Source organism: Chroicocephalus ridibundus, chromosome 16 (genome assembly GCF_963924245.1).
Source record: "Chroicocephalus ridibundus chromosome 16, bChrRid1.1, whole genome shotgun sequence".
NCBI lineage: Eukaryota > Metazoa > Chordata > Aves > Charadriiformes > Laridae > Chroicocephalus > Chroicocephalus ridibundus.
In genome coordinates, this window is record NC_086299.1 from 6,399,757 (window position 1) to 6,420,933 (window position 21,177).

The 21,177-nt window shown below is 41.2% G+C and overlaps 1 protein-coding gene across 1 annotated transcript in view; it reads right to left on the bottom strand.

Moving 5' to 3' along the window:
• PEX14 (peroxisomal biogenesis factor 14) overlaps positions 1–21,177 on the bottom strand; it is an 80,730-nt gene that overhangs the window by 57,419 nt on the left and 2,134 nt on the right. The window contains exon 2 of the mRNA XM_063354192.1: positions 14,658–14,705. Coding sequence (XP_063210262.1) covers positions 14,658–14,705 — 48 coding nt within the window. The remainder of the gene's footprint in view (positions 1–14,657; positions 14,706–21,177) is intronic.

Genomic DNA, 21,177 nt, shown 5'->3' on the forward strand with positions numbered 1-21,177 from the left:
ACACCTACATAAGAGTTTAGGAACAATTTCCCAGCAAGTCCTGGTGGCCTCAGCCCCTTTGCTTTCAAAAGCTCTGCCCTACAGTGATACAGACTCATGGGTGTTGAGATGATGCTTGCGATAAAGACCCAGCAGCACCGATAATACAACCAATGCAGCAGTCAGCATTAATTATTCCAAACTACTATAGGGCTAAGCCTGTGTCTCTTAAAACATCTGTCTCTCAATCTTCTGGTCTTTAATAAAATCACCCTCCCAGCCATAGGGTGTAACTGGAATTGTACATACGCATGTGCATGCAAAACCATAAATGCATAAGGAGAGATTCAGGTCCTCATTAAAAAATGGAATAAATAAGAATTCACCAAGGAATTCTGCCAGAGTCTGATTTCCAGATCTGGTTTTGCTGCATTCTTGCCCACAGACTGTAGAGTTCTGGGTGCCTCCCTATCCTTCTCCAGCTGCACAGTCCTCTTCAAATTCAGACTTCTTGCACCTATAATTACTAGGTGCCCTGTGCCAGGCTCCTTTAATTAACCAACCCAACTCTTCTCCCTTTGGGATCAGACTAAGCTCTTTTTTATTAGTTCCATCATTAGTTCCACCAGTATCCAGGCCTAAGCAGGATACCTTATACCACTTTGTTAGTGGGGCTGTAGGGTGCAAGTGATCTCCAAAGAACCTGCCTGCAGAAGAGGCAAAGAAAGCAAGGCTATGAAGCAAGGAGAAACAGCACAAGGGGTTGATATGACACCTTTCAAACTTAATTACAGCAGCAAAAAGGTCACAGCCCAAAATCCTCAGGAAAATGCCTTGCACGAAGGGGGCCTTGGTGTGCCAGTTAGGTGCTGCTACAGTGCTGAAGGTGCTTCAATCCAAAGGGCAGAGAGGCAAGAACAGAATAAAACCCCTTATTTGTCATTACACTGGAGCCAACCTTGTGATTCCAGGAGCACGCTATTTTCCTAAGCCTCACTCTCTCCTACTGACACTGTCTTCCCAACAGCTAGGATGGAGTCTAAATTACAGGTCCATGTGATGCCCTAGAAGAAGAAGATTCCCATTTCACTGTTCGTAGTTAAGACTCCATGTTCCTGTTTCCCAGGAGAACTGGTAGACCAGAGTCCAGATACCGTCTGAACAGTTCTTCCTACCCTGCACGGTACCATGGAACCTCTTGCAGGCAGTTTCTTTAGCATTTAGTGGTATGTTACCTTTAGCCAAGACACTTCCGTTCAGCTGTTTCACCTGATTTATAGACAAACTGCAGCACACATGTGAAAAATAAATGGCAAAATGCACACTGGCCTTTTCTGGCCCATGAGATATTCTCTATGTATGTGGTCATGCATGTGGCGGAGAGAGAATGATAGGTGAAAAGCAAAAGAGCTGGCTAATGTCCTGGGATTTCTTAGGACAAGCGGTCACTCTAGTTGCACAGCTTGACTTCCCCAGAGAGTTTTCTCAAGGAGAAACCAGCCATCGATCTTGGGACACACAACTTCCAGGACCGTTCCTTATCTCAGAACAGCTTCTGCCACGAATTCCTGAATGCGCTTTAATGTTTAAATTATTAAATGCATTAATGTATTTACATTATTCAAGTCTTATGTGCATTTTTCTAAGATAATTTATGTATAAGAGTTTGAACGTCCATGACTGTTAATGTCTACAACCCTTCCTGTTCATTATTGATTCTGGAAGGGAAAAAAAAAGGCAGTGTTTTAATGCCTTATTTTTAATGTATTAAGAGTCTGAATAAGTGCATTCTCTTTTTTCTTTTGTAATTTCATAATTTAAGTAGTGCATTTATTAAACTGACACAGTATGAATTGTGGTGAAGTCTGGCACAGGTCCATGCTGCCAACGCAGCCCAACCGACCATCACGCTACTCTGCAAATCAAGTACAAGCTCAGCTCCTCTTACGCCAGCTTTTACTCCCTACCTAAAATCAGAAGGGACAGAGACTACAAACAAGTCTTTTTAAAATAAATTTTCTTTGCTATTTACACAGCTTTTCTCTGTAATCTCCATTTTAAGTCAGTGAAAGTTTTCTTATGCTATTGATAAACTTTTAATGCAAACATGTTTTTTCAACAAGCTTTGACACACATACTACAGTTAAAAAACTTCTACAGTACCTTTTAAGGCCAGTAGGCTCCAAAGCTCTTCAAAAATCTAAACTGAATATAATTTTGTTGTTTCTACACCACGGTTGCACACATCATAAAACCAAAAATTTGCCCACAGCTTAATGTTCACAGGCAAATTATATACAGGAATCGGGTCACCTCCTCACCTCCACTGCGGAACCACAGTCACTTCTAGAGCAGAATTCAACAGCATTCAGCAGTAGCTGGCCATCTTGTGTGCCAGTTTGGGACAAGAATGCTATAATAGGCAACAGAAACAGCGAAAAAATTCAGCTAACACACAATAGAGCTACCTCCGCTCACTCCACCCACACATAAATGGCATTGTATGGACATGCACTTTATATATAAATTATGTGTAAATGCCTTAGATGTTTAGAGCCAAAAATACTACTTTCAAAGTCCAGTTTTTACTGCCAGACAAATCCACTGCCAGCTGAGCTTACACAGAGCAACAGTGACACCCGATGGCTTTCAGCTTAACCTTCGGACACGTGTTCCCTGCAAGAAGAATCCAGGGGCTCCATTTCCTCTGCCAGTATAGTAGCCCCAACTCAAATCACCTATCAGAATCACTCATCAAGAAGCTGAACTGCAGAGAGATAAAACTTGCCGTACGTAGGCACTGTGTGTAATTATGAGTGTGTGCATAAGTTTCACAGTACATTCTGCATAATTACAGCCTTGCCTGGCACAGTTGCCAGTGCGAGCATGAACACACACGCACACACATAATGTATGCACAATATTGTGCATATGGACTTGGGAAAAGACAGAGAACAGTGAAAGTTGCTGGCTGTTGTTTTAAGAGCTGACTCTGCCATTTCTAAGGTTAAGTTTGTGTTTTTTTGCTACTCATTACCATTCTTTAACTGTTACAATTTATATCAGCATATAATGTTAAATAATTACAGGGAGCGGAGCTCACTCTAGCGAGGATATAAATGCGCTGTGGGATTCTACAGATTTAAACAAATAACACTCACAGCAGGGGGTGAGCAGATGAATTAGCATTAATATCCTGCCTGGGAGATCCCAGTGCAGTGTTATGGCTTAAATACAGATCTTTTCTGTAACAGTCAATATGACAGCTACTAGCAATACAGCCCGGCACATTCACTAGTCAATATAGCAGCTGCAGCTAAAAGAATGCCCTTGTAATAATCCATACAGCAGCCAGTTAAAATAAATAACTTCCCTTTAACAGTCTATATCGCAGCCAACTGCATTAAAACCTTCCCTTTTAAGGTCTATACAATAGTCAGCTAAATGGAAAAATTGGCATCCTTCTTGGCAGCTTCAGAGGGAAGTCAAGCATCAAATGGGCTAGAGACTGAATTCTCCTCTGTCTCTTGGGGGACGAGTCGGGTCCCTTCCATACCATGCTGGTGGGGAATCCTGCAATGCTGCTATCACAGCTTGCAGTTTAAGTTTTGTGAGAAGCCGATTTAAGCCTCCAAAGCCATCACTTCACTATCTTTCACAAGCAATTACATTCACTTTAAAAAATAAAGACCAAAACCTATTTCTTTCCTGATCAGAATAACGAATCAGGTGGATCACAGCTGTCCAGAAGCAGCCAGCACATATATCCATACTTTGTCAGAGTAAATGCAATATGCTTTTTCTAGCACTTTTAACATTAGAGAGATGCCCCATCTCAGTCTTAAAGCAGAACCCGAACTTGAACTTTCTCGCTTTAAATCAGTAGCTGCTTTTTTACCCTCTAACAAGAAGCAATAGGCTAAGGTAGGCTAGGCGTCTATCTCCCTTGGACTATACCACAGCACTTCAGTTTGCAATCGCAATTGCAAAAGACTGCAATATAAATCATGATAGAAATGGTTACAAAGCACCCAAATCTGAAAAATGAACTGGAGGAAAATCCATGACCACCATGAATTCTGTCATAAGCCACTTACATACAGTTTTTATATATAGGGTCAAATTCTGCTCTCACATATATAGATTTTATACTGGTATACCTCCATTCTTCTGTGATGGAGTGGCTGTAGATTTACAGTGAAAATTAACTGACACACAAAACAAACCTGTTGAACTTAGACAAATTAAAACAATGCTTCTTGAGGCAAATTAGAAAGTAAAACACAAAAAACTCATAACACACTTAATACTGAGCTTATAGTTTACAAACCGGTGTACAAGCAGTAATAAATCTCTAGAAAATGAAATGTGTAGATATTTTCATATTTTCCATACTGCTATGAGATTTTATTGATACAGAATTCTGCCACTAAAATATTACATTTGCTAGCTTCTTCGTAAATGGAGCTTCTTAGAAAGGAGATAGATGACAATTTTGTTAGAAATTGGAATGATAAAGTAGGAATGGCATTTATTCTTTAAAACTCCACAAATGAAAAACATCTGCCTGCTTTCTTTTTAAGAAACCTGTCCCTTTGGGTATATATTAAAAAAACATAAACACAAACCAGGGGCCTACAATCCCACCAGATGTTTGGCACCTGGAGCCTTTTCAAGTAATTGATCAAGAAAATAATTTTTTTTTCAGGTAACAGGAAAAAATTATCTCTAAAATCTTTCACATTGTCAATGCTTTAATTTACTTTCTCTCAGATTTTAAGTGAAGACTGCAGCTACAAACACATTCCAGCTTATATAGCCTCCCAAATTAAAAATAAATACACACCACCCCTACTCCAGAAGTCATGGTTTGAAGCTTTGACCATATTTTGCAAAATGACAGTTATTAAAAACAACAAACATGCATCACAGTGAGTCATCTGGTTTGCAACTTCTGAGTCAAAAGGGGCTGATTCCACACAAACTGAAACCTGGCTCTCTGACTACTTGCATGTTTAACGATTTGTATCTCTGCACCACAGCTTCAGAACAGGATGTGGAAGAAAAGAATGAAAAGGAGACAGGAGAAAGGGGAGGGGAGGGGAAGAGAAAAAACACTTCTTTACTGGTCCCAGTGTCATTGCAAATAAAGACCATGTCAAGATTTAAACCATAATAATGGAAAGGCTATAAAGGTCCCGGCTATAATGTTTCCTCTGATATTCCCTTTCATAAATGCTCTCTTTATGTTGCATGCTTTGCAATAATACATGTAATGTTTGTGAACTAGCCCCGCTGGGGTAGCTGTATCATATGAAACTTCACAGAATATAACATTAGAAGCCAGACGATTAATTTACCAGTTCCTCAACTTTTGTTAGCTGCACCTATCTTCTTCAAGAGAATGCAACAAACATGAGGAGACAAGCAATCTAAAGCAACCTCCAAATATGTTTAGCTGGAAACAGGTCTGTATGTACCAACACATGGATATGCAGCAGTTACCTCCTCCTCCAATGCAATACCTTTCTGGGTAAGACTAAAAGCCTCTTCCCAGATTCTACATGTATAAGCAAGAACCCTGAACTTGTTCACAGCTATGCCAATTGGATCAATAGAATCCTTAGCTTCCTCTTGGCAGAGACCGAATAGACCGTCAGTGCCAGGAGTATCTGCACAACAGATCCCTGCCAGCACCAGTGCTGTGAGCCTCCTGATGGCAGTGCATAAACACACGCGCATGGGGTACTGGTTGCAACACCTCATCCGTTCTGCATGTGCATAGCAAGACCCATTCCCTTCAGGAGGCAAACTGGGCTGCACAGAGCTCAGCTCTGCTTTCCCAGGAGCAATGGCCATCAGCAGCCCGAGGCACCTGCATGCCTGGCAAGAGAAGCACAGAGAAGAACACCACCTCTGAAAAATTTGGATCAGACTGGAATCCCATGGGGCTTCTGTACCCAATTTCCCAAGTGTCCTGATACCACTACTTTGAACCATAGTGTGTGCTTGGTAGCTGACCATTAGAGCGAGAACGAAGTCCATCTTTATGGGATTGCAGCAACCTGATGTTGAGAAAGGGGTTGTCAAAAACACAGTGTCGGGGGGGGGGGGGGGGGGGCTCGTCTCAGTCTTGACTGTAATTCTCAATCACTGCACAGAAAGTATTTATATCCTGTTGGCAGCATGTGTAACCAATGCGACTCTTCGTGTCAGAGCTGTCAATTACGGGCTTGACTTATGAGGAAAGATTAAATGAGCTAAATATGTAGAGCTTGGCTAAGAGACCAGGATGGGGGTGGGGGAAAGGAGAAATGATGTGATAACTGTCTGCAAACATCTGAAGGGTGCAGATGCTTAAGGAGGAAAGGAATCACTTAGGGTGGCACACAAAACAAACAGGAGAAGCAAGCTGGAAGGAAGACACAGGAAATCCTCAGTGTATAGCAGGGAAACTCCATTCCAGCAAGATGTACTCTGCTGTAGAACTGTATCCCAAGGAATACCATCATTCAGGTGCTTGACAAAACACTAAGAAGTTGACAGCAGAGGAAAATCCTTCTCTCATCAAAAGATAAAACAGACAATGTAAAAAAGTGGGGCATATTGTGAGTGTGGTTGATGATATGAAACTACCTCTCTTGCTCCTCTCCAGCTGTAAAATCCTTTTACTAAAAAGCCATGCATATTTTCATTGTTACTTTTCCAGAAAGGCAACTGTCAAAGTAGCAGTGGTGTGTTATGGAATCACAACTGGGAAGAGGACAAGGTCTGTTCAGTTGTAACAAGGAGAAGAGCTATGTAGACATACAAACAAAACCAAAACAAACAAGCAAAACTATTAAGATGTTTGGAGGAATTTGCAATGTAAGTGACATACAGAGAAATACAAGAAACATGAAAAGCAGGGACAGTCTCTTCTCCAGTAAACTCCTGGTTAGGAACTCCAAATCCAAGAATCATACCAACTCTCAACTTCCTAGTTTGGCAAATCTTGGTTCTGGAGGTGCTGGCGTCAGAAATATCAGAAGGATGCATCCCAGTGCACCAAAGCTGGGGAAAGTTCTTTCAAGTTCTTGAATAAAACATTCTGCCTTTTGTGCCCCAGCTACCTTACTTTACAACATGATGAAGATGCAACACATCCTTTGCTCTGAGGCACAACAAAGATGCTATAGACATTGCAAATTTTTTCTTACAGCATGATCTCCCAGGTGAAAACAGGAGGAAGCCGAGAAGTGAAGAAAGCTATCACATGTAGGCAGTTATAATCTTGTAAGGACCACGAGCTGTCGCTAGACTCTTTTTGATTGCAGTAACAATGACACAGGCAGCATGTAGGTATGGGCAAAAGGAGTTCAACTGCTCAGTGGTATTAGAGGTAGAAGAGGAATTAAGACTCTCCAGCAATACTTTCCAGGTTAGGAATTTAATAATGTGGAGTCAAGAGGCACTCCAAGGAACAAGCCTCCTGCATAAAGTTATTTTAAGAAGCTAAAAAGCCAGTCGTGTGAAGTTCTTAAGCTGGTCCCTTCTCTCCCTAGGCAGAAAGAACTGTAGGCAATTGCTGCCCTCTATAAGTTGGTTCTGCACATAGCATGTTTTACACACACATGTAGCTGAAATGATACGATTATCTCACCTTGATCCCATAACCCATCATTATCGAAGTGCACACTATGCAGGCATCTCTTTGCTGTGTGCCATCACCTGTTTGAAATTAATAGGTACCCTTTCCAGCAGCTGGGATGCACACAGCAAAGTGCTCCCAATCCCCCTGACCAGGCAGAGAGCTGGGCTGCCAACCGATGCAGCGCTGCCAGCTGACAGCAAAGCAGGCCATGGTCTGTAAAAAACTGTAGGTGTAGCATGTTTAGACCTCCAAAACATCACATGAACATAAACAAAAAAATTAAATTCATTTTTCTCAAGGCCAAAATACCAAGTAATGTTAAGTATTTGCTAACTAGGCACCAGTGTTTTTTTTCCAATGTCACAAAGCGCTGTAGCTTCCATTTTACCTTCTGTGAGATCTAGGATCTCTGGAAGACAAGTCATACCTAATGTTAAAAAAGATTTAACCTAACTCCTACTATTTTAATTTCCTTGCATGTTTTTTAAAGAACAACTTAAGAGTATTACAACTATTTTAAAACCATCTTAAAAGTCTTCTGACCAGTAATATTGGTTTGTCTGAAAAGCAAGTAGGAATTGCTTTCAGAGCCCTCTTCTGCACAAATGCACAGAAAAGATTATAAGCTGCTAACTCACGACACTGTTAGTAATAGAAAATGACTGTACCTACCCTAGCTGTTATGCTGCCTCACCCACTGGCTCTAAAGTGTTGTTTAACCTGTAAGCTCTTAGGGACAGGCAAAGCCATTATTACATTTTGTACAGTCTGATAGAGTCTTAACCTTCTTTGGCATGTAACTACTGCAAGTTTCTAGCTTTCATACATTAACATATAGTAGTACAACAGAAGTTATATCCCAAACTATTATGGTCCACCCTCTTCTAAATTTGGGACTGAACGGAATTCCAAGAAAGGTTTCCCACTGACCTCAGACAGGCAATTTAACTTGACACAACTGTGTTCCTTTAACAATGCTCAGTAAGTATATTTGGATCTGCGTGTTTTGCACGTGTTAATATATTTGTCTAAATCCACAGAGTAAAAGGCATTGACAGATTAAGCAAGTACATTTTAGATGAACACCAAAAGAAGTCAATGAACATGGAGAAGTGAGAGACAAAAACAGGCAAAAACCGGATAATCTCAAATTTATCAGAGGGTCAAACACAACAGAAGTCTGCTTAGTAAATATACAATTCTCTTTACAGCAAACCAAAGGATGTTGTTCAAGGCAGTCGCACGCCTCTGGCTCCCTGTTCCATGCCCAATAAAACTGAAATCTGCACAGCAATTGTCCTCCACAGCCTGATGGAATTATTGTCCATCACTGGGAATCCACAGCAACACATTCAGGACCTCCCCCAACAAACTGAAGCACTATCACAGCACTAGGGTTACTGCCTGTGCAGAGGTCACAACGCTGATGTCTCTCTCTCTCCCCTGCTGACAGTGGTAAATTATCCTGACTAATGTTTCGCTGGGGGCTACAAGTTAGTTGCCTACTGACTCTGGCTGTCTGGAAATCGCCTCTGGATAGATTTACTTTTAGAGAAGCATTCAGTGCAGGCCACCACTCCGAAAACCCGTTGTGGCAGACAGAAAATTTGTACAGTAAATAGGTATAAATCTTGTCTTAAACAATACAGGGTGGGAAAATGGAAAGCCAAAGCGTGATGGGGAGTGTCCCTCCAGTACACTCCACTCCCTCACATCATTTCTGGAATCGAAAGCCCTTCTGAAAAAAAGAAAAAATTAACGTTTTTCTACAAATCTAGACAAGGATCTTTGAACTTCAAAAAAAAGGATAAGGATACTCTATGGTATCCCTAGCATAAGAATGTGTTCCAGGAAACAAAGTATGAGGTTTTTCAGTAAAAATACCATTCTTGTCTTCATTTCAAACAACAATTTCAGGCAAAGGAGAATCTTCAAAAAATTCCCCATGTATCTCATTTTCTGTAGGGTTTCAGAGGGCAGAAAAAATATCTACTACTCCGTAAGAAGAAGAGGGACATGGATTCTCAATGTGCCCAAAGATTTGGTCATTAAAAGTGGATTCTGAGTACTCTTAACTAACATTAGCCCCAACAAGCTCGCTCAAATCTTATGACACAGTTCTGTAACTTTTCCTCATTCCCACTCATGGTTTTGTTCACATGGTTAAAGACAACAGGATTGTTAGTGTTAGGTTAGGCTCCGTCAACTTCTAATTACACCACTTAGAGCTAAAAGTAGTCAAACTCAAAATCTCAATTACAAAGCTCCTTCCTCAGAAACCTAAATGAAATTCTTTTTAACCATAGCCTACTAAAGAGGATGCTTAACAGAATAGATAAGGTTTAAAAGGAGGGAATGAAACAGAGAGGATTCAATAATTCTGTTATCTGCCACTGAAGGCCAAGTGCCCAAATCCAGGCAGCTGAGAAAAGGGTAAGTAACTGTCCAGTTTCTAGTTTCAGAAGTTTTATCCATTATAAACACATATCACAAATTTTACTAGTTTACCTCCAAGGAAACCTAGCAACTGAACACAAAAACCATAGAGGAACTAAATATGCCCATAACCAAGCCCAAATATCATGGCTTCAATTTGAGATCTCAACTGATGGTTCAGGAAAGCAAAGACACACACGCCAAATGCGTTCAGCACGGACACACTGGCTGATGTGACTTTGTGCCAGTGGATACACGATGGATATAGAAATGTCCTCTCTTTTCTGCTCTGCATTTTTTTCATTATTCCTCAATCACCTGAAAAAGGATGAAATAAAAAAGTAGCAGTATACCACCATCACTTTTAAAATACGTATATCATATGTCGGACAAGAGTGAATGGTTTTAAAGTGAATGAGGGTAGATTTAGATGAGATATTAGGAATAAATTCTTTGCTGTGAGGGTGGTGAGCCCCTGGCCCAGGTTGCCCAGAGCAGCTGTGGCTGCCCCATCCCTGGAGGGGTTCAAGGCCAGGTTGGACGGGGCTTGGAGCAACCTGGGCTGGTGGGAGGTGTCCCTGCCCAGGGCAGGGGGTTGGAACTAGATCATCTTTAAGGTCCCTTCCAACCCAAACCATTCTATGATTCTATGCGAGGCTAGAGGCTTTTCCAAAGACATAAGAGGCAGAATGAAGCCCCTGAAATAGAAATTACCTCATTTACCAGTCCTGCAGGTATAAGTCCCGCATCTATGCCACCAACTTCCTGGGTGAACCTGGCTAAACAATTAACCTGTATATCTCAATTAGCTTTTCTAGAAAATGGAGATAACATGGACATATTCCCTAAACACAATAATTGTCTGCAGTGTACCCTATGATGCTTGCACAAAAAGGGGTGTTAGAAGTACTCTGGTCATTATCATGATCCTTAAAAATTTGAAAATCAGTTCAACTAAGGGTGGGGAAAAGCCACAAGGGCACATCCCAACAAACTCTACGCTAATTGCTATAGAGGCAGCAGTAATGCTTGTTACCTTGTACCTTTTGACAGCCTGTAAAAAAGGGAATAAAATGTCCATGTTTCAGTGATAACTCCTATCATCTGCAGCAAGAAACACGAAAGAGCACATGCTAAAAATAAAAGAAGAAAAGTTAAATAATCCTGCAAGAGAAAATACCCTGCTCCTTATAACATAATCCAGGGATTTTGTAAATCAAGCGAGAAACCAAGAGTATGTTTTACATTTACAACCAGTACTTGTATATTTACAACTAGTACTTCTTCCAGATACCAAGCACCAGCATGGGAATGAGAATGTTTTGTGGCAGAAAAAACAAAACAAAACAAAACACAACTAACAAGCAGCATGTGGAAAAGCCTTGCTTGTAAATTCCGCTTCCTTAGGTTTTTCCTACAACCCAGGCTCATGTTAGGGGCAATCATATGTATAACGTTCACAGCTGTAATTTAGACGGCAGCAGATTCGGCAGAAAGCAAAGGCCAACAACAAACATACTCAAGCTCTTGAAAACATCCGAAAAACAGCATGGAATGGTTAAAAAGCTAGAAGACACTTCTAGGGAGAGACAAAACAAGCTAAAAAAAGAAGCAGAAAAGACAACATAATTACACTAAAGAGAGAAATTAGACCAAAGAAACAAAGATTTGAGAAGAAAAGGGGATTTTTCTAACACTTTAACACAGAAAGGGCCTTTGTCGTATGTAGTTACATCTTTTGCACACCCCAAGACTTTGAGTGGTTGCAAAAAGACAAACCTATTCCTATTCCACAAGTGTTCCAAGGATTATCAGAGCGGCTGCACATACAAGCAGAAAGGGATGCAGCAGTGTTCACTGATAAGCTGGACTCAAGGAGAAGCTGATCCTGCACTGACGATGACAAACGTGGCTGTAAACAGCAGCAGAGCGAGATGCTGACACTCTGCTAACACAAGGTTACACTTCCCACTATGGAGCTACACGGCAAATTTTAATGGGCCAAGACCGACAGCTAGGGAAATGAGTGTCCGCTCTCTGCTGCAAAAATTATAGCTTTTCCCATCCCCCTCCAACTCATTCTCCACTGTCAGTACTATAACACAATGACCTCTTATTAGGGAGTATTTTTCAGTTGGGACAGTTTATTGTAAGGACACTGGATCACCCAAGGGATTAATGGCATGGACATGGAGTCCCTTATCTCCAGTTTGGTAGTCCAAAACATCAGAAGTGTGTTGAAGAAAGAGCAATTAGGATTGTGACATGAGTTTGTAGGGCTCCATTCTGAAGGCCTCGCTAAGGCCATTAACCTTAGCAAGGTATGCTCTGAAGACCCAAAATGCAGGACACAATATGATATGTTAGGCTGCATCATGCTACATGATCTTGCTGAATGCTGAAGCCCTCTTGCAAACAACTAGAAATCATTGCTTCTCCTGGATTCCTGTTGAAAGCAGCAAGTTGTGGGGGTACAGAGTACACAGAAGACAGTGCCACTGAGCACAGAGCAGAAGGTATTTAGCACCTTGCAGGATACAGTGCCCATCAGAATCACAAATACAATAAATACAAAACCAGTTTGAGCCTGTAATGACATCTGCTGATACAATGCACGATGTTTGAATTCTACTGCTGTCTCATACTTGTGCGTAACACCACTGATATGTTCCAAACAGGTCTCAGTCCTGTGAAGCACCGAGTACTTTCAGTCAACAATTAAGTCAAAAAAGGTGAGGCGGTACAGATCAGAATTTGGTCATGAGACTCTTTTCTCCCTCCTCTGGATTCTGTAATTCTTCTTCAACTGCTTAACACCAGATTTGAAGTCAGCACATGGCTTTCCCATACAGAGCCATTTGTTGGATTCATGCCACGGTTTGTTCTGGTGTATCCGTAAACATTTTTATGACACGGCGCCATGTGCCTACAAGTCTGCTTTAAGGACCAATATCTACTGCGTGCGTTAGAAGGCAGCATGCATGATCCTGGCTACAGAGAAGCCACAGTAGCGTGGTGGAAGTTAGGTCATCTGGCTCACAGAACTGAACTGTTCATTTAATAAGCCTTCTACAGATACTCAGCTGGAAGCAATAATGACTCCTAAGCAAACGTGACAAAGACTGTGAGAGTTTAATATAAAAAAAAAAAAAAAAGAAAAAATATGGAGAAAACTTCCACCTTTTAAAGGACTCTAATTAGCTCACATGCAAGACTCACCATTGTGAGAGTAAAGTCTATGTTGGAGTTCTTTAAATTTATAAATATTTTATGTGGTAGGAATACACACCTATACAGAAAGATACACAACTGCTATGTGCTTCCTCTGATCAATCTTCAGTTGCATATACAGTAAGAAATTAATTAAATCAAAGGTAATGTTAGAATCTGCCTTGCGAAAGAGAACAAACTGTCAACCAGCACAGGCTGTGATGATCTGCTGCCTGCTATGACCTTCTTAAGGGGCAGGGGGGGAACCAGACCCAAAAAAACAAACCACCAACTCTATCACAAAGCACAGAGTGTCAGTAGCAGCTTCAGGTAGTCTCACATACAGACGTCTATGCATTAAAGGATGGCACAGTGTTACTAGACTAGAGAGATTGTCACTGCAGAGCTTAACAGAATTCACAAACAGCCCTTTCATTAGATGCACTTTACTGACCCTTCCCAGTTCACAGTCTTTACTCACATCACCCTCCTTTGGAAATCATCTCCTGCATTCCCCAATAAGAGAAGGTCAGAATACTTTGATGTGGCCAGTGCCACACCATTATGGAAAGTACTTGAGTCTTCTCATTGCAAACAGCTTGTATTCACTATGATCACCAAATGAAAGCCAGAGAAGAAACTCGATTAGAGATTTATATGTTTAGGACAATAACATAGGCTAAGAATTTTGGCAAGGTTTTGCCTGAGTTATAGATGGCTTAAGGGGAATGAAAAAAAGAAAAATAAGGTTGTAAAAAAACATATACTGCAGCTCCAGAGAGTGGTGGCTCACTTCCCACTCTGCGTCACCATAAAAATAAAAACAAACCAGGGTTCTCTTAGTTATCCTCATACACAAAAAATCCCAGAGCTCTTTCCAAAACAGTTCTAGAGTGAAAACATTGGATCACTTGCACTGCCAGCTGCCAGACACTTCTAAGCTCACTCTGAGTGCATCTGAAAATAAAGACAGCTTGAGTGAGGTCTCTGAACAGCAGAGGGTTTTTTTTTTTTTTATTAGACAACAGCACTAAGAATCTCAGTTCAAATTATGCTGCACAGGTCTTTCTTCAGACTCTTTTCTAAATAAGCACTGATCAAGAGCATACTTGCACACACTTAGGACAGGCAGTCCGAGCTTAAGGACAAATCAGTGGCCTAAGTGATCCATGTGTAACCCCAGAAAGACAGGTTATGGCTAAAGGTCAGAATTCAGAGGTCAGCAGCAGGGGAACATAAGGCACTTTACACCTTTTTCACAAAGCACCAGCTCCTTAGTAAAAAAAAAAAAAAAAAAGAAAAAAATGGATGAAAAATGATGCAGGAAAGAGAAAAACTCATGTATATTATATTATCAACTATCAACAAGAAATTACATGCTGCTTCTTAAAGAACTTACCAGTGCCTCCCGAGATGCTGCATTTTCAGTTGCAGGGCAGGAGCCAGCCTGTAAAGCAAAAAGAAGAGTGAGGTTACATTGCCACCTGACGGACACAATTAGAAATACTTATCGGTTAAGACCACTCTTCCTATAAGCAGGGTTTAGGCAGACACACCTGTTTCTGCTACCAGTAGCAGTTCTATGATGGACAGAAGACAAAAAGGTCAGAATCACAGAAAAAAATTAGTTCCGGCAGTCCCCATTTAAAACAACAGAATTCACAGAATCTGCAGAACTTGTTTTAGGGAGTCAGCAGTTAAGAGCCAGAAAGACTACTGAGAGATGTCTTGAAAGAAACGTTCCCCCTAACTCAAATTCTGAAATACATGGTGCAGTGAGCAAACACAGCATGAAACTGGGACTCCCTCTGCTAAACTCTTAGTGACAACACTTGTTACACTGCATGGTATAAGACAGGATATTTTCATCATATATGAAATTAGGAAAATAACTTGCCTCTCCAAAGGGACCTGATGAGTACTTGGCACTCGCAAAGAATTTTGTGATACTAGAGGGAAGAAATGCTGCAGAAGCCCAAAGTACCAAAAGTACCTAGCTCTGATTCCATGGTTCACTTTCTCCTCTGTAGGACTAAACTTGACACTGAGCCTCTCCCATTTCCACATTCCAGTAATGCACCCTTTGCTTTCTACACTATTCTTCTAAAGATTTCAAACCAACTATGATTTAACTAAACCTCACAATATGTCAGCAATCATAGAATGGTTAGAGTTGGAATGGTCCTTAAAGACCATCTAGTTCCAACCCCCCTGCCATGGACAGGGACACCTTCTACCATATCAGGTTGCTCCAAGCCCTGTCCAACCTGGCCTTGAACCCCTCCAGGGATGGGGCAGCCACAGCTTCTCTGGGCAACCTGGGCCAGGGGCTCACCACCCTCACAGCAAAGAATTTATTCCTAATATCTCATCTAAATCTACCCTCGTTCACTTTAAAACCGTTCCCCCTCATCCTGTCACTCCCCTCCCTACTCCAGAGTCCCTCCCCAGCTTTTCTGGAGCCCCTTTAGGGACTTTACTTTGAGGGTAGCACAGGATTGGCACAGGCTGCCCAGAGAGGTGGTGGAGTCTCCGTCTCTGGAGATATTCAAAACCTGCCTGGACGCTTTCCTGTGCAACCTGCTCTAGGTGACCCTGCTCTGGCAGGGGGTTAGACTAGATCATCTCCAGAAGTCCCTTCCAACCCCCACCATTCTGTGATTCTGTGACTGGAAGGAGCCCTAAGGTCTCCCCAGAGCCTTCTCTTCTCCAGGCTGAGCAGACCCATCTCTCTCAGCCTGTCCTCACAGCAGAGGGGCTCCGGCCCTTGGAGCATTTTCGTGGCCTCCTCTGGACTCGCTCCAGCAGGTCCACGTCCTTCTTATGTTGGGGCCCCAGAACTGGAGGTAGCACTGCAGGGGAGTCTCACCAGAGTGGAGCAGATGGGGAGAATCACCTCCCTCGATCTGCTGGCCGTATTTCTTTCGATGCAGCCCAGGATGCAGTTGGCTTTCTGGGCTGCAAGCATGCATTGCTGGCTCATGTTGAGCTTCTCAGCAACCAACACCCCCAAGTCCTTCTCCTCAGGGCTGCTCTCCATCCATTCTCCGCCCAACCTGTATTTGTGCTTGGGATTGCCCCGACCCATGTGCAGGTCCTTGCACTTGGCCATGTTGAACTTCATAGGGTTCGTGTGGGCCCACCTCTCAGCCCTGTCCAGGTCTCTCTGGATGGCATCCCTTCCCTCCAGCATGTCAACCACTCCACACAGCTTGGTGTCATCAGCAAACTTGCTGGGGCTGCACTCAATCTCACAACACCAGTACCATTCCTTGTTTCCCCACACATAATTAAGAGACGTAGTTTTAGGGCAGATGCTGACCACCTTACCTTGTACACTAGGAAAGGGTGGTACACAGGAGAAAGGTGAAACTGTTTGATTAAAGCTGGACAGCAAGCCAAAGACTGAACTAGACTTAACAATCAGGAGTTTCCACCCTCCAAGCTCACCTGCAGTTTTGCTCATGTTCACTTACTAATCAAGAACAGGCAGAACATTTTAGCATAGTCCCATGTTTTACTCTTTGGGCTTTTCTTCTCCGCCAAAAAAAAAAAAAAAAAAAAGCAGTTTGATCTCTGTGTAACTAGCACACATCAGCTCTCCCAAGGTAGAGGCACCTAAGTTTTACCGTAAAATAAATTTATCTTGGTCAACCATCTACTTTCAAATGGGACTCACAGGATGTTGAGATGGTCTAAATCATATTGTCTTTGCTCTGTTTTTTTAATCTTAGGAGAGGTGACACACACGGGTTACCTCAATGGTAAAAAAAAAAATGCAGTTTTATTAGTAATGAAGACAAGTTTTGAGGCTCAGGGATACTATTCATAGAGTATAGGGAAAGATAAAATTTTCAAGTGATTGCATAAAAGTCCTTAAGTGACCTTTTGTCCTCCAGTTGCATTCATCACTTTTATGCCCCTTCAAAGTATCTCAAGATTTTTTCCCCATCTACAAAATATGCAAAAAAAAAAAAAAAGATAAAAATAACTATTTACCACAAGAGGGTGCCAGAAACTCAAACATACTGCAACTTAGCTGCTTCCACGGGTAAGCATCATCACCAGGGCCCAGCCAGATCTCACAGCTAGGCAGGGATTCTTTAGAGGCCCTTAGTCTCATTATGTGCACTCATCACCATTTTTGTTGCTACTCCACTATATATCTGCAAAAATTTCAGGCACTAAGAATTCACTTGACATGACCACTGCAAATATCAGCTTCAATACCATACTGGAAGTCACACTGCCCGGTCTGTCTGTAACGGAGACAATGCTATGTGAGACCAAGAAAAGGGCACTTCAATCTTGTCACTGGCTTCCCATTTTTATATGCATTCTATATCTGCTTTCCAATCTTTTGTAGCTGGATGAAAGAAAAATAATGAACAGTCTCAAGATCCATCTGCTTCTCCAAAAATTTAGAAAACATGAGAATCATCCCAAGAATATGGCTTGCGTGATTTATTAATAAGTTAACCGAAGCTGAAGGACTAACACAGGTATCTTACTATGCCTAATACTCTAAAATACGGGGGCCTGATTCATAGCACACTGAAGTCAAAGAAAAGATTCTTATCAAATTCAGTTAGCACAGGGTCACAACTGCTTAGAAGAGGCAGACGAAGAGCAACACAGATAAAATTCTGGTTGAATACTTCAAAAAAGTACCTATAGCTGTTAACTACTATTTCCATGGAGTTGTTCCATCAAGCTACTTGCGTTGTGTTGAGTTTTCTAAGAACATACGTATTTTACTCTTCTGTAGCATGTTTCAAGGAAAATTCAAAGCACTTTAACTACTTAAGCTGACTTTGCAAAGAGAAAAACTACAGATGTGTGGTGCAAACAGTGAAGTCACAAAGAAAGAAAGAAACCACAACGAAATTCATATCCCCAGAAAATTCCCAGAGCATCCTAAGTACTAGGGCCTGTGTGTTCTGCCCTAAGGAGCTGCACACTACTGCACAAGTATTTATGGGCTGTTACTCCACACAAAATTTGGTCAACCTGGGAAACTGTCCAAAGAAGGATTTGAAATTAAGCCTAGGTTACTGTGAGAAAACATGTATTATATTGACAGGTAAGAGTCTTGATCCTGAAGACAAATACTCAAAAACTCTGACATCTGCTTGTACATAATCTGATGTTTGTTACGTACATATATATATGTAACACATATATTTGATGAGTTGGATAATTTATGGTATTTTGATTGCATTGTCCAAAGCTACCAAAATTTTAAATGAGATCTGCATTTTCCTTCCAGCAAGACTTCCAAGTACAAGGCACAGCATAACAGCAAGGGAACTAGTCTTACAAGGAAGGGGACAGTAACCCTCCAGAACATGTTAGCTCTGAGACAAGTCAGGGAAGATTCCATCCTTTCCACATGATGGCTGTGCAATAGCCTGTATTTCAAGAAAACAGTCCAGAGACCGTTTATCTTGACCATAAAAACCATCTTAAGCCAGAGAATCCAGAGGCTTAACAGTCAAGAGCTACAGGGAAGTGAGGAAGAAAATTTACGTATATATTGACTAACGATGCAGCTAGGGAATTAAGTCTCTGGAGCGACAAATCAGACATCTTTCAACATCTTTTAAATTTACTTTAACGACTTCCTTACATGAAGAAAAAGTGCAGCTAGATGGTACACTCAGTTCAAAGCGAGTATAATGAAGCTTTAGAAAGAAAACAAGTAAGATTTGGGCCTTTGCTTCCTTCCCCACTAAACTGCACATAAGAACATCACCAAGTATAAAAGATGTTGGAACACCAGCGCATTCTGTTCCCCGTATCATCTCTCCTTTCTCAGTCTCTTACATTAAATTTATATGTAGTCTGTTTTTAGCATAGCGAGCCTTCTAGTGTCATAAAACAAACAAAAGAATCCCCCATACAGAATCCACTCTGCCTGTGCTACCTCAATGGCCGCACTACCATTTTGGTACCAAGTCAAATTCAAACATTGACTTTAACAATTTCAAGCCTTTTATGACTCACACAGACCAACGACATACTGACTTCCAGGCTACAGGATTCTCAGCTTCTGCACATAATTGTACAGATAATTAGGTATCATTTTGTGTCCCAAACTAAGCAGCTCGGAAAAATTTAGACATAGTTATCTAAACCAATAACACTACTGCCAATTAACGTTAAAAAAATTTCAGTTTCTCTCACACTACTGGGATTTACAGTTAAATGGGAACACCAGAGGACTAGGTTGCTGGCTGGCTGAGCCAAGACGACTCAACAAATATACGTCAAAGTATTCAGCATCAAAGAAATCCTTATAGCCAAGAAAAATCAGAAATCAGTTATTCTGTTCAGAGGCTATACCATCATCTTGCTCTTCCCTTTATTTCACTATAAGGAATAGTAACAGAGAGGCAGGATCTTTTCTTTTGTTTATTTTTGGTAAAGATGTTGCTAAAGGCCCAAGGAACATGCTTTCTAAACAAAACCAAGTATTCTAAAATCTCTGGTGGAAATGTCTATTACCTTTAGAATATAATTCTATATACATAAATGATTTAATTTGAGCTGCAACACTACCCCCTCCCCACAATGCTTGAGGCAATACATTAATTCCTGAGAATGAGAAAATTAAACTAAGAAAAACAGATAATAAGCCAAAAGATATCTGACACTCCCTTTTCAGCATCTAAACTAACTAGATTTGTAACAGAAAACACAATAGGACTCAAACATAAACATGTTAGGCAAGGCAGTGCTACTACTCATAGCCTTATGTTGAATGTTTGGTAATAAATAAACAAACATCAACAGTGGTGGAAACAAATTTTTTTAAATTCTCTAAGTGTTTAGTGTGCAATGGGGACAACACTTTACATACATTAATAACTGTCAAAACTGCAATGGTTGCCTAAGAGGAGTGGCATTTACCTTCTGATAGACTACTAAAGATATTTTCATTGTTTTGCTTTATTCCAAAAAATTGTCCCCTTAAGAATTCATCTACTGTGCTACATATTCTTCCTTTATACACCCTTTTTCTGGCCAAAGCTCTCAAATCCCCTCCAACCCAACAGAATTTGAAAGCACTGAACACTTCTCAGCATGAGGAATACACATACTAGTGGGTGAAGATGAGGGTATCTGTCATCAGCAGGCACCGATAGTCTTGGACAGGGAGAACAGCCCTTCACCAGCACGCAGTGTGGGGAAGGAGGAAAGTTAATATATAAGCAGAGCTGCTCCTGGTGTGTGCATGGAGGGGGTAGATATTAGTATGGCTACCCTTTAGCTAAACTTGAGCGTTACCTTGCATACCTGAAGCAACGCGGACCACCAGAGCTGCCCTTTAAACAAACTCTGCCGCTAATGAAGGAGACAAAAGAGGTGCCACTAATTTGCTATTGCCTGAGAATCCAGCATTTTTGCATACAATGTGACAGAATCTGGCAGGGGAGCAGTTAATTAACCATTTTCACTCACAGTGACTTCAGACCACCTCTCTCCTCAGAGGAGCTGACATGAAATAGCCTCTCTGCAGTGAAAAGTTAACTTTGCAGCCTGCGTATTCTGCCTTATCTCAAATTCCTCCTGATTTAGAAAGCAACACAAGCATTAACTTCACTATGTTATTTACAGACAATGCCTGAAGAACTCTCCACCTTACACATAGGTTAAGAGTCACCATTCCCATTTTTTGCTATGGAGACAGTGACAGAGTGATTTTCTTCATGTCCTTAATTTTAAAACCCAGGGGGAGCTCTGGCTACATATATGAGGCCCATTAAAAAACAAGACTTTTCCATTTCCAAACATCAAACCTTCTTTTGAGGTAAAGGAACACTAAATGAATACTAAAAAACAGGGTGCAATAGAAGTATATTATGCCCACACTCAAGAGAACCCAAATGTTTCTCAGGCCAGTTAACCAGATTTCT